General features: G+C 40.2%; 1 protein-coding gene across 1 annotated transcript in view; it reads left to right on the top strand.

Annotated features, from left to right (window-relative positions):
* The window catches only part of LOC102869155 (short transient receptor potential channel 2-like), a 43,364-nt gene that overhangs the window by 5,560 nt on the left and 23,794 nt on the right, over window positions 1-14,010 (top strand). Inside the window, exons 2-9 of the mRNA XM_006885721.1 lie at window positions 1,883-2,024; window positions 2,775-2,930; window positions 3,872-4,050; window positions 7,697-7,782; window positions 8,878-9,050; window positions 10,822-10,894; window positions 13,554-13,625; window positions 13,728-13,765. Coding sequence (XP_006885783.1) covers window positions 1,883-2,024; window positions 2,775-2,930; window positions 3,872-4,050; window positions 7,697-7,782; window positions 8,878-9,050; window positions 10,822-10,894; window positions 13,554-13,625; window positions 13,728-13,765 — 919 coding nt within the window. The remainder of the gene's footprint in view (window positions 1-1,882; window positions 2,025-2,774; window positions 2,931-3,871; window positions 4,051-7,696; window positions 7,783-8,877; window positions 9,051-10,821; window positions 10,895-13,553; window positions 13,626-13,727; window positions 13,766-14,010) is intronic.

Below are 14,010 nucleotides of genomic sequence, written 5' to 3'. Positions count from 1 at the left end.
TCAAGATCTCTTTTTGTTTCTTGTAGTAATGTTTTGTAATTTTCTTGGAAAAGGTCCTTTGTACTTCTGGTTAAATTTATTCCCAAGTAGGAAAAGATCTTTTTATAAGAGCCAAAGAACAGGCATGCAATTTTGAGGACTAAGGTTAATCAGACCTAACCCGTGGTATTTTCAGTTGAATGTACACATGTAAAACTGGGCAATGATGAAGGAAGACCAAAGCAGAATCAATGTTTTTAAATTATTGTGTGGTGAGGAATATTGAAAAGGCCATGAACTGCCACAAGAACAAAGAAACCTGCCTTGGAAGAAGTGCCACCAAAATGCTTTGTAGAATCACAGTAAGGCTTCTCATCACATACTTTGAGTATGTTACCGGGAGTGATCAGTTGTGGTCAAAGGACATCATGTTTGGGGAGGTAGAAAGTTAGTAAAAAACAGGAAGACCCTCAACAAGAAGGCTTGATGAAATGGCTCCAACAGTGGGCTTAAACAGAAGTGCTTGTAAGGATGGTGCAAGCATTTTGTTCTATATGTAGCTTCACTGAATCAAAACCACCCTGAAGGCACCTGACTAACAACTTCACTTCTCCATAAAATTAAAAAATTCTTATCCTTAACTGCATATTCTGCTTAAATTATTTTCTTCTTAGATTCTTAGCCCTTAAAAAATGCTGAAAAACATTGAATGTCTTCTAACAGTGCCTTTCAAACTGTGTGGGAACTCACTTCTAGAAGTATGTCTCTAGCCCTTCCTCCGCCTGTGTTTTAACCAGAGAGCTGCTTTTTATTTGTTTAAAGTATTTGTGTGTATATATGCACACATACATACATACATATTCAAAGTAAGATTTCCATTAAAAAAGGGACTTGGATTAGAACTCAAAACTTTTTCTCTGACCACTGTTGTTAACTGAACAAGTCACTATTTCTGTGCCTTAGTTTTAAAATTTTAGAGTGAAGCTTTCTACCCTTTTGCCTCATTGAGTTATTTTCAAGATAAATTTCTGGAACCATTTTATATGAAGAATAGCAGTAGAATAGAATGGTAGTTGAGAACTCTGGATTCAAAACCCTTTATCAAAAAAAAAAAAGCCCCTGTATCAGAATCTTGATTGGTTTGATGATTTGGCCTTGGGCTCTTGGCAAGAGTTGCTCTGGTGTCCTAGACCTTAGGGAAATGAGCTGTTAACCTAAAGGCCACTCTTTGGTTCAACTCTTGTCAGCATCACTGAGGGAGAGAGATGGACAGTATTCTCTCATGAGACTTACAGCCTCAGAAACCCAGTGAAGGGTCAGCTATGAGCCAATTCAACTCAATAGCATTAAGTCCGAGATCTTGGATAAATTAGTGAACCTCGTTAAGCTTCAGGGTGTTCATCTGTTAATTGCTGTTATTATGTGCCCTCAAGTGACTACCAAGTCAAAAAATCTATAAGCTTTAGTTCTGAACTTTGCTCTTTCCAGAACCAAACTCTGATACACCTGCCCCCATTGTCACAGACACATCTCATCCAGGGTCCAACAGGTTTTCAGAAGTAGTAAATTGCACAGGAGATTGCCCACGGACCAGCTGGTGGATTTGAACCACGTGCCTTTGGGATTGATCGCAGTGAAACTTCTTATCACTAGGCTATCAGAACTCCATCTATTAAGTAGAAGGTAATAATAATGACTACCTCAAGAGTTGTTAGAATTAAATAAGATGTTTATAAACCACTTACCAAATGATATATTCCTATAAACTCCTAACAAGTGCCTTCCCATCATGTCTGGAAGTTGGGAAAGGTTTGAGAGAATATGGGCTCTTGATTCACAGGTGTCTTCTTTGTCCCTTGAACTCAGTAAGATTCCTGATTTTCTCCTCCTCCCTCCAATTTAGGATCCAAAGTATCCTGTGGAGAACCTACTAAATCCAGATAATCAGAGGGGACCTTGGCTCAGCTGTCCTCAGGACAAAAGTGGGCAACTGAAAGTTGAACTGCAACTCGAGAGAGCAGTGCCCATTGGCTACATTGATGTTGGTAAGTAAGTTCTCTGCAACCTGGAAACCTCTGAGAAAAGACACACGAATTATAATCCTTCCCTTCACCAACCCCTCAACTGGAATGTCTTAGTTAAGTCTATCTGAGCAGCCTTGATGAGCTAAGGCCTACATGGAAGTGAAGGAGAGATGGTCCCAGACCTTAAGATTGGTGGCAAAACTTTAGGAATTGTAGACTACAATGTGAATGGCACTTTTTGAATTTTGCAACTAAAGGACTTGCCTTGCTTTGGTCTCAGTGATCTGGGTGATGCAATCAAGATGCTGGAAAGTTTAACTACAGGGTTAATCCGTGAAAATTTAATGGAGGAAATGGGAGTTTATAGACTAAGATGATTGACCCTAGTATGCTCAAATAGAAGAAGACTTCAAAGACCATTTGTCCCTGCTCTTTATAGACCAACTCTGAATCATGAGCCTCCTTGGCAAAGATTGAATAGAGACAGCATTCAATTCTGTTTGCCAGGGTCAGGATAGGGCAGAGGCAAGGCTAAGTTTTCTGCTTAGGAGTATATCTAGGAAACAGACTGTCACATGACCATTTAATGGGCTGAGTTTTCATCCAAATCGGGTACTGGGTACCCTGTGGGACTTCACACATTGCTTGACCTTTCTGGACTTCCTGTGAGTTCTGGACTATCCTTTTCCCCACCCAAATATATTATCTACTGTCTGAAGGGCCCTTGACATCTCATCACATTTATCCTTCGCTTACCTTTTCTTTTCCTAGGTAATTGTGGCTGTGCTTTCCTGCAAATTGATGTAGGCCGTTCTTCCTGGTCCCTGGACAAACCTTTCATCACCCTGCTCCCTGCAACCATGCTGATGTCCCGAGCTGATTCAAAGCAGGGGATGAACCGCTCAGGGGTCCGCATGTTTAAAGATGGTAAAGGCAGAAAAGAATGAAGCAGAAAGGTGGGAATGGGGGGAGAGAGGTTGTGTGAACACATGCACACGTGTGCTGGACAGTACGAGATATGGTATAAGTATTGCATGGTAAGAATATCTGGTAGCTAGCTCTATGTATGGGCTGTTGTTTTATTTATGAATAACATGAGATTCATTGGAACCTGATGTAGAACTTATATATCTACTAGTATGTTTTTGTTCATGTAGTTGTATCAGTAAGGATATGAGGTAAGTGTTTCTATATGCATTGGAGAGCTGTTTGATGATAATAGACATGTAGCATATGTTTCCTGAATTCTCTCCTTTTCTCTCAATTCATTTGGCACTGCAGAAGAACCATAAGGTCTGATTCTTGGTCCAGAGGAAGTTACATTTTAGTGAGGGCTTGTATGTGTGTAACTTGGAGGTGCTTTTAATGTGTGGAGGAGGAGGAATTTCGGGTACATGAATTGGAAAGATGAGGCTAGTGTTGGGAATGGCATTTGTGAAGAGCTTGTGATATTTGTGATGGGATGCTATGAGTGTGTGGGGCATGTCATGGTATAAGGAAGCTTTATATCAAATAGTCAACTAATTCATTGGTCAAGTGGTCATCCCAGACCCTAATCTTATAGATACCTCCTACTAAGATGAGATATTGATGAGGTCTCTATAGAGCCACATGATGCAGAGAACATTGTAGAACTCTAAGAGAGAGGAGTAATGGTGAGAAGACAAAAGATTGGGTCTAAGAGACCCTGAGTAGACTACATGGCTCTCTAAGCCTTGATCACCAAGGCCTGAGGAGGTCAGTTACCAATGATCTCCAGTCTCCCTTTTGTTGGAATTCACTTCGTATAGCCCTGTCTTCTTTCTTCTCCTCAGTACTGACTGACTTCTTTCATTTATTCATTTCTTTTTTTTCCTCATTATTCTTAGGTGATTTCATGGCACCAGCCTCAGGTGAATCTTGGGATCGACTTCGCCTCACCTGCTCCCAACCCTTTACAAGACATGAGTCCTTTGGCCTGGCATTTCTGAGGATTCGTTCCTCTTTGGACTCCTTAGATGATCCCTTGATAGGCATCTCAGCCCCTGTGAGCTCTAGGCAGAGTCAGGTATGTAAGATTGTAGAGCAAGGATCTAATGGTCTCTTGCTCCTTTCAGGTTTCTGATTCAGAAGCTGTTGCCTGATTGAGGAATAGACATGTCACCATATACACATATTCAAATATAAGCACAAAGGGCTTGCTACCCTTTTACACGAAGTAGTGAACATCTTCCATTTCTCATACATAGAAAATGTGAATGAACCATATAATGAAGTTGTAGATAGAGTTACTATATACTTTATCATCTAAACAAAAGCATTGTGAGAGCAAAGGTTTTGGTAGTTTATATACTAATAGAGTAGACATAATAGGTAGGGCAGTCCTAAGCAAACTAACATATACATTGTCATCATTTTATATTGTCATTACTATCAAGTCATAGTCAAGATTTTCAATATGTAAGACAATTATGGGAAAAAAAATCCCTGGGAGGCCAGAGAAAGAAAGAGGGGATGGAACAGAAGAGAAACATGGAGAAGACACAAGCTAATTATTTTATTATAACATAAAGTCACCATATTTTTCAGATAAATTAGGACTTCTAGAGTCTTTTCAATTTTGACCATCTAAATTAATCTGCACGTCTAGGACTGTAGTAGTGTCCTGGAGGAAGGGAGAAAAGCACTGAGCAGTATTAATATAATGTACCATGTAACTGCTATAATATAGTGAGAGCAGAATGTAGAACTGTTTACCCTGAGCATTGTGATTCCTCCTAACTCAAAGTAGTCCTGTCCGTGATAGGGTATTCATGGCTGTGAACTTTCTGATGCAGACACCAGGCCTTTCTTCTGAAGAATTTCTGGGTGGGCTTGACATGAGTCAGAGCTGACTCAGCAGCTGCTGGTTTAGTTTTATTGTTTGTTTGTTTGTTTGTTTAATTTTGCTTTTTGGTTTGACCCTGTGAAATGAAGCTTTTATGATCACTGATTTCCCAGTAAGGAAATGAATGGACAGAAAAATTTAGTGAGGAATCCCAGGTCAGCTACCTACAGCCATCAAATCTATTCCAACTCATAACAAGCCTGTAGAATGGAATCTCACTCAAATCCAAGTCAAAACTGACTCATAATTGCCCCTTTCTCCCTCAGAGCTGCTTGTAGATTCAAGTCGCCAGAGAGGAACCATGTTTGGATTAGTGGAGCACTTCCCTGTGGACTAAATCACCAGAGCTCCCTCTAAACAATAGGATAGTGTATAACTACCCATTAGGGATCTTAAGCCTGTAAATCCTGAAAGAAGCAGACAGCTACATCTTTCTCTCAAAGAGCAGATTGTGGATTCAGTCAGCAGCAGAAAGATTTAACCTCTGCACCAGTGACAGCAATCTGGAGCAAGAGGTGCATTGCAAAGTGTACTGAAGGAGGGTAAGGCAGGAGAATGTGTAACAATTAATGAAATTTTTAAAAACAAATCTCTGCACCAACGGCGATTCTTCTCCCAGATCATACTGCTAAATAAATCTTGGAACTAGATTTGAACCCAGGATGTCCTACTCCAGCTAGGCTGTATTGTGAAACTTATTTTCTAATGATTAATCTCATTTAGAGTTAAATAAACCATATCTAAACTCTGGTAGTTCAGTGGTAAGGAGTTGCACTGCCAACCCATAGGTACACAATTTGAATCCACCAGCTCGTCTATGGGAGAAAAATGGACACAGTCTCCTCCTATGCAATTTATTGCCTCTGAAAACCCACTAGATGGTCAACTCTGATTTGATTCTGACTCAGTGGTACACCACATATACCTATCTGGTTACCCTTTCTGGTAATATTCATTCTAGAAGTTATGACACAAGATAGTGAAAACTTAAAACTCTGGAGAATTAAGCAAAACATTCCAAAATGGATGTTAGGTCCAAGAGGAGATTGTAATGGCAGTTAGAAAACACCTAACAGAATGAGAATGAAGGTACTGCTTATCAAAATTGTAGAAGGCTCCCATCAACAAATGAATGGATAGAGAAGCTGTGGTATATTCACACAATGAAATATTACACAGCACTGGAAAAATAAGGACCTTAGAAAATGGGTGACCCTGGAAGACATGCTGAGTGAAATATCTCAGTCACAAAAGGACTGCATAATGACACTGTTAGAAAACAGGACTGACATGGGATTGGGGGAAACTAAGGGAAAAAGGGATAAATAATGAACACTGCATTTAAATAGATGAGAGAAAGAAATGTCTAAATGAAATATATGATTAGGTATTATTTGCATGACAACAGTCCAGAATAAGAGATGCATAGCAAGCACAGTGGACTAGGGGTTGGGAATGTGGGAGGAAATTGTGCAACAATGAATGAATTTTTTCCCCTTTATTATCAGTTTTAATGAAAATTTACAGAGACTTTAAATTTCCATTCATTCATTGTTGCACTTTTCTCCCTGCCTACCCCTCCTCCCCAGTTCGCTCTTCTCTTTGAAAAGTAAAATTCTTTCATTGTTATACAGTCCCTCCCCCCAATGAATCTTTTTAAAGAGAAAAGCAAACTGGGGGGGGGGGGCGGTAGGGAGGAAAATGTGCAACAAGGAATGATTAGAAATTCAAGTTTTCTGTAAACTTTCATTAAAATATTAAAAATTATAGAAGGCCAAAGTCATGCTTAGCAAGCTGTGTTTAACACTTAAAAAAAAAAATCTGTGGATGAGCTCTGGTGGCCTAGTGGCAAGAAGTTGTACTGCAACCACAGAGGTGTGTGGTGCAGATCCACCTGATGCTCTGCTGAAGGAGGGACAATCTCCTCCTGTACCAGTCAGATCTGATTTAATGGTACACACATTAAAAAAAATAAATAAATAAAAATCTGTGATAGAAGAATCAGAGCTGAAAATTAAAGAAAACTGTTAAAGTCAGTTTTAAATATAGAGATTTTAAAAAGAGAAAATTTGAAAATACTGAAAAAAGGAATAGTCACAGATTTTTACAAAGAACTAAGGAACAATAGCGTACCATTTATATAAAATTTGTGTAGAAATTACCTGTTAAGAGATTGTCACACAGATACTTCTGGATCAACAGTTAAGGTTTATAGATGCCTGTGATAGGTCAATTGGGTAAAGCTCCAAAACCACATGTGATTATCTATTTACATACATGCACGTCTCTTTTTATAGATGGCTAGAAACAATGGCTGAAAAATGGTAGGTTTTTAATTATAGGTGAGAAAGTTATTCACAAATAAACCATAAATTAAGCAATATGATTAAGTGATATTTAGAAGGAAATGATGAAAATAGCATTCTCAAATAGCATTGTTTGTACATGGAAATATACATGTGGTGTTTTTCTTGTGAAAATGTGCAGAGAATTGAGTTCCACCCCCATCCACATACATATTCTTTTAAAAGTTCACGCAACTGTCCCCGTACAGTTTTTCCCAACAGTGTTTACCCTCTAACTCTGGGAGCTTTCAGGAAGATGAAAAAGCTCTTAACACCGGGGAAATGTATACACAGAAATTACAGAAACTTTGATCCTCAGAGCTGGAAAACTCACGTATGTGCTCTCTCAAGCAGACAAGCAAGTAAGGGGTTTGCTCATACATTCTCTAGTTCTCGGGTCTAGAAGTAGATGTTGTCACTAGGTGGCAGTGTTCTCTAATGGTTTAAGATCTGTATTTTATATTTCTCCATTTTCTTTTCAGGGATCTTCTGATGCTCAGGAGTCTGGCCCCAGCCCCTGGCTGTCTAATCCTTCCATCCGGAGGACATTCTTCCCAGATCCTAAGAAGTAAGTAGCTGTCAGAGTAGAATTCTCCCAGCTACTTCACAGGTGGTATTTTTGCCTTGAAAGAAAAATACTACCAAATTCTTCATAGGTTCACAGCTACGTTAATCACAGGGACTACCAAAACCCGTTGATGCTCAAGTCTCAGATATAATGTGGCATAATTTTTGCATGTAACCTCCCAGTTACTTTAAATCATTGCTACACTATAGTTGACCCTTGGACAATGTGGATTTGAACTTCCCAGCCCACTTACATGAGAATTTTTAGCCCCCTGTTCCTATTGTCTTGAGCAAGTCGCAGTCCATGGGTCAAACCTCAGGAGAGAGGCTTCTCATTCACGCAGCAGTAGAGACTGAACAATCCGAGATCAGCAAATGAAGCAGCCTTCAGGTCAAGTCCAGAGAACCACAGGTGATACAGTATCCAGATTCAACAAAAACAGGCACCCTTTGCCAGATGTCCATATATATGAAATGTAGGCAACAACTCTGGTAAAATTCCCTCTCAAACTGATCAGGGATCAACTGTAACTAACATGCAGATTTTCAGCTTCAAAGGAGGTTGTTTTCCCTTAAATGCCTCCTCTACTCATGGCTTAAAGTTTAACTGTACTTATAAGAAATGTTGTTAAGTACTGTCAAGTTGGAACTGACTCATAGCTAACCTTCCAGGTTTTTGGAGGCAGAGAATCACACAGGAGGAGATTGTCCATCTATCTTTCTCCCAAAAAGCTGCTAGTGGACTTAGACTGCTTACCTTTGAGTTGGCAGCGTACCTCCTTACCACTAGGCCATGAAAGCTGTAATACCTAATATAATGTAAATAGTACCTTAAGCTCCCTCAGCCTCTGAGAGATTGTTTTGATTACTTAATTGCTCCTCCTCACCTACCAGTATTGTCCATCTGAATCTGGTTAAACACACTGGGATGGAGAATGTCCGGTACAGTGGGTTGACTGTATTCTAAGCCTATAGGCTCACCTTTAGATCAGTCTGACATCTTATTGTTGTGTTGTTACTGTTTTTTGATAGAACTGACAATAGTGAACAGGTGAGGCCTCTGTTCTGAGTTAAGCCAAGCACTGTTTTCCTGCAGGAGCACCAAGGAAATTTCAGAGCTCAAGAACATGCTAAAGCAGCTACAGCCAGGGCCTCTGGGACGGTCAGCCTGCATGGTCCTTTCAGCTGTCTCCAGGACACCCCTAACTCCTGTGGAAAACCCAGGAAATAACCACACAGAACCAAGTCAGAGTCATCCAGATTGCTCAGGTGAGGTCTATAACCTACCTACCTTTGGCTCCATACTCTCCTTAGCAGCTTCCATCCACCATGAATCCATCGCTTCTGAGAAAGGAATAGCTGACAATTGAGAGTTCATATGTAAATAACAGGATTGTTAGTGTCTCCATCCAAAGAACCAAATATTGTGTAGGAATCAGAAATCTTTCTCTTTTGGAGCTTTAATTCCTTTATTTTGTAAGTGAAGGACTTATACAAATAGTATCTAAGCAGTCTTTCTGTATTAATGGTTTGTGATCATCCTATAAGGGTAAGGAACTCAAGGTGGTGGCTTACTAAAAAAATAAGGTAGTAGCATAGAGTGGTTTATCACAGAGGAAGAAAGAATATATAAAATATTTTGCAGTCCTACTTTGCATAAGATATTATTACTAGGCATTGTTACTAACTTCTTTTGTTTTAATGTTTACAACAATGTTATGAAGTATGTTGTTCTTACTTTACAGAAGATTCTGAGATTCAGGAAGTTAAATATTCTGAATCAAACAGCTTATAATGAGCACAGCTGAGATGAGTTCTAAATCTCTACTGCTCCATTTAGCAAGAGGGAGAAAAGATGTAGGGTTCTTACTGAAAAACTAAGACAACAGGATGATCTCTTGTTTCATTGAAAAAAATTTAAGAAGTGATTTTATCTATAATTTCAAAATTAGTAATATAATGAGTATATTTAGTTTATTTAGACTATAATTAGTAATATCTGAATATATTTTTAAGAAATAGGTAGGGTGTATTGGCTGTTTCCTGCTATGTAACAAATTAAACCCAGAATTTATCAGTTTCTAGGGTTTAAGGACATAGGCACAGCTGAGCTGAGTACTGGCTCCAGGTGTCTCTCAAGACTCAACTTGGGAGGATCTGCTTCCTGGCTCACAGAGTTCACAGTAAGATTCTATTCCTTGTGGACTTGAACTGAAACTTTCCTCAGTTCCTTTAACGTGAGAGCCTTTCGCTAGAGCATCTTACAGGGTTGCACCTCACTCCATCAGAGTGAGTAGGCAAGAGGGCAAGACAGAATGCAAGCAAGCCAGACAATACTGGCAGGACAGAAGTCACAGCTTTTGCGACTTCATCACAGAAGTGACATCTATGAATTTTGCCATTTTCGTTCATTGAAAGGAAACTACTAGAATCATGCCACACCCAAGAGCAAAGTTTATCAGGAAGTAGGACTCTGACTTCAGAAGCTGTCTACCACATGGAAAAATAAGTTTATTATTTTAAGAGAAAAATTGAAGGGAACTAACCTTTTTGGAGACACCTGATAAGGGCTGTACAGTGGCATTATGAAAGGGCTTTCAAAATCACTAAATGCCCTACAGTGTATTTTGTAAATTCTGAATAATTATAAACAAGTAGTTTTTGCTGAGTTTTGTTATAACTCATTTAGCAGTTGCTGAACATTTCTTAAGTGCCATGTGTGTAGGATGTATTAAAATAACAGTATCCTTAATCTTAACAAGGAAACAGGTGTCCATATTACACAAAAATCTAGGATTTAAAACTGTGGGAAGAAAAAAAAACTGTAGTTAGTGTGTTCAAAGAAAAGTAAGTAAAATGACTAGATTTTGATTAGAACATCCAAGAAAATCCTAATAAGAATTAGCATGTTATATCTAAGGCTTGAAGAGCAAGAAAGTATTAATCCCACGAGAGGATAGAACTTGTATTCCTAGCAGAAAGAATGGAATATGTAAAGACTTTTTATTAATCCGCTAAATTTGATGAGCATTTCCAACAGACCCCAGATCAGAGGAGCAAGATTCAGAGAATGACATGGGCAGGATGAAGAAACAGAAGACACAGGCCCGAAGGTAAGTCGGGCCACCTTAAAGACTCAGATCACTTCAAACCATATTGCCCGCGTGCAACTGACCGTCATCCCCACACCGGATTTTTTTATGTCAGAGCATCTTAAGTTATATTACTGCATCTAAATCTTGAGCTCTTGGTCTGGACCTAGAGAGTAATGGAGAAAAGACACCGTCTTATAGCTATAGGTTGTTAGGTTGGGCACTGGGCAGGGAGATAGCCAGAATCTGAAGATAAGTACTTTGTATCTCATTGTATCTTAATCTGAATCTTCATTAGAGAAATAAACATTACAATTCAAGTTCAGGACTGACTAAGGTTACAGTTCTTTGGTCAGTTACAATTCAAGTTCAGGACTGACTAAGGTTACAGTTCTTTGGTCAGTTACAATTCAAGTTCAGGACTGACTAAGGTTACAGTTCTTTGGTCAGGACCACTCTTCTCAGCCATGCCCAGCAGATAAGACCTTTCTCTGACCCTCGACCCCTCATCCCTGTCTCTGTCCTGCTTGGGTGAATGTTAAAAAGCACTTTTTGCTGTGCTGATAGTTACAAAGCTCTTTTAATTCTACCAATTATGTACCTAGAATTACCCCACTCTGCCAATGAGTCCCCTTCTGAAGTCCTCAACTCTAGATTAGCCAACAAACCTAGCTCTCTTGGCAGGTATCCCAAGCACCCCTACTCCTATCTAAAGGCACTCACTCCATAGGCTGGGAAGCCCCCTGCTCTGACTCATGCGTGTCTCTTGGTTCTGCTGCCATTTTTCTTGCCGTTTGTGATATCAAAGCTCTCGGTCTCCTGGATCAAGGATATTTGTGGTGCAGGAATCCTGAGTTCAAAGGACATAGTCTATTCATGGTTATTCTTTCTCAGTGGTAGTGAGATCTCCCTTTATACACCTCTGGGATGACTTACTTTAAGCCTAATGGAGTGGCAAAAATTGACCAGTCATCACATTACCGTTCCTTACACCTTATTCACATTGTCCTGTCCCACACTAATAGGGTGCCATGTGCTTGATTTCTAATATTAGCAAACTGTCCCCCACCACTTGATGGGCCACAGCATCTCATATTTGCATAGTCCCATCATTCATTTATAGGGAGCTCTGGGAACATAGTGATAAGAAGCTGCACTACAATCCCAAAGGCACGCAGTTCGAATTCACCAGCTGCTCTGTAGGAAAAGGATGAATAGTCTCCCATGCAAAAACCCACTGCAGTGTCAGCTATGGGTCTGTCCTAGTATGACAGCAAACAACCATCATCACCCCACTATTCATTCATTAGGAGTTACAAAGACAGTAGCTATGATAAAACCCCTCATACTTAATAGTAAAATACTGAAAACTTTCCCCAAAATCAATAATAAGACAAAGATAATGTTTTCTCGCCATGTCTGTTGTTGTTGTTGTTGTTATGTGCCGGCAAGTCGCCTGTGACTCATAGCAACCCTATGTACAACAGCCCTAAACTCCGCTCTGTCCTGTGCCAATCGCACTGTCTCTGACACTCCCATCCCAATTATCCCAGTCACTGAATCAATCCACCTCATAGAGGGCCTTCCTCTCCTGCACCGTCCCTCCACCCTCCCAAGCATGATGTCCCTCTCCAAGGACCGGTCTCTCCTCACTACATGTCCAAAGTAAGTTAGACGGAGCCTCAGAATCCTTGCCTCCAAGGAGCCACCCGGTTTAACCCTCTCCAGGACAAATCTATTTGTTTTCCTAGCAGTCCATGGAATTCTCAGTACTCTTCTCCAACACCACAGCTCAAAGGCATCAGTTCTCCTTCTATCCTCCTTGGTCATTGTCCAACTCTCTGATGCATAACAGGTGATTGCGAAGACTATGGCCTGTATCAGACGCACCTTAGTCTCCAGAGAGACACCATTGCTCTTCAGCACTTTGGAGAGGTCCCTAACAGCAGACTTTCCCATGGCAATGCGCCTTTTAATTTCCTGGCTGCTGGTGCCAAGACTGTTGACTATGGAGCCAAGCAAACTAAAGCTGTGTACAATCTCAATCTCTTCACCATCCATCCTGATGCTGCCGATTGGTCAGTTATAAATTATATTCTAATTTTAAAAATTAAGCACCTTAGAGCTCTCCTTGGATATTCAAAGTTTAAATGAATTCCCACAAGTCTAATATATTAACTGAGGACACTAGTACTCCAGCTCAAAACTTTAGACTCCACATCAGCTGCTTATATTTTTGCCTAAATCTAGGCTCATTGGTCTTTTTAAGGGAGCTCTGGTGGTGTAGTCCATAGAGAATTGCTCTGCTAACCCACTGACTACACCTCTTCGGTGGTTTGAATCCACCAGCTGCTCTGGGAGAGAAAGTTGGACAGTCTCCTCCCGTGCAGTTTGCGCTTTGGAAACTCAGTGAAGAGTCAGCTGTGAGTTAGTTCTGACTCCATGGCAGACTCGATGTTTTCTTTTCTTGTTGTGTACCATTGAATTGAGTACAACTGGCACAGGAGGAGATTGCCCCTCCTTCTCCAGCAGAGTATCTGGTGGATTTGAAACAAGTCTCTTCAGGATTGTAGCACAACTTCTTGTCACAAGGCCACCAGAGCTGCCTTAATGAGAGTTTTGAGTCTTCTTAACTTATGATACTGCTTCTTGTTAATAACTGATCTTTATTTTCTCACAGATTTTCTTCTAAATCTACCTCTCGGCTAAATGAGAGGAGAACAGCCCGACAGCATCAACCCCAAACCCAAAGGCAGAGACGACAGCACCAAACCCAAACTCAGTGCAATAGAAAGAGAAAAATACCCCAAACCCAAAGCAGTGGAGAGAGACAGAAACACCAAACCCAAAACAGTAATGTCCAGGATAGTGGACAGTGCCCCATATGTGCTGGTAAGTTCACTGACTATGGGACCATAGTCATAGACACATCTGTGCTGGTAAGTTCACTGACTATGGGACCATAGTCATAGACATGTCCTATGGAAGGGAGAGCTAGGAGATCTGAGAATGTTGTTAAGGCACATTTGGATTTTGGCTCCTCATCTCCATCTTCTCTTTAAAACCTAGGATGTGTCTGTACCTAGGTGCCTTCAAGCTAGCTCCAACTCATGTAGAATAGAATAGAATAGAATAGA

This window comes from Elephantulus edwardii, unplaced genomic scaffold (assembly GCF_000299155.1).
Source record: "Elephantulus edwardii isolate Elephantulus edwardi_28Jun2011 unplaced genomic scaffold, EleEdw1.0 scaffold00044, whole genome shotgun sequence".
Taxonomy (NCBI): Eukaryota; Metazoa; Chordata; class Mammalia; order Macroscelidea; family Macroscelididae; genus Elephantulus; species Elephantulus edwardii.
Note: the sequence above shows the minus strand (reverse complement) of the source record. Positions and strands in the feature narration are given on the sequence as shown.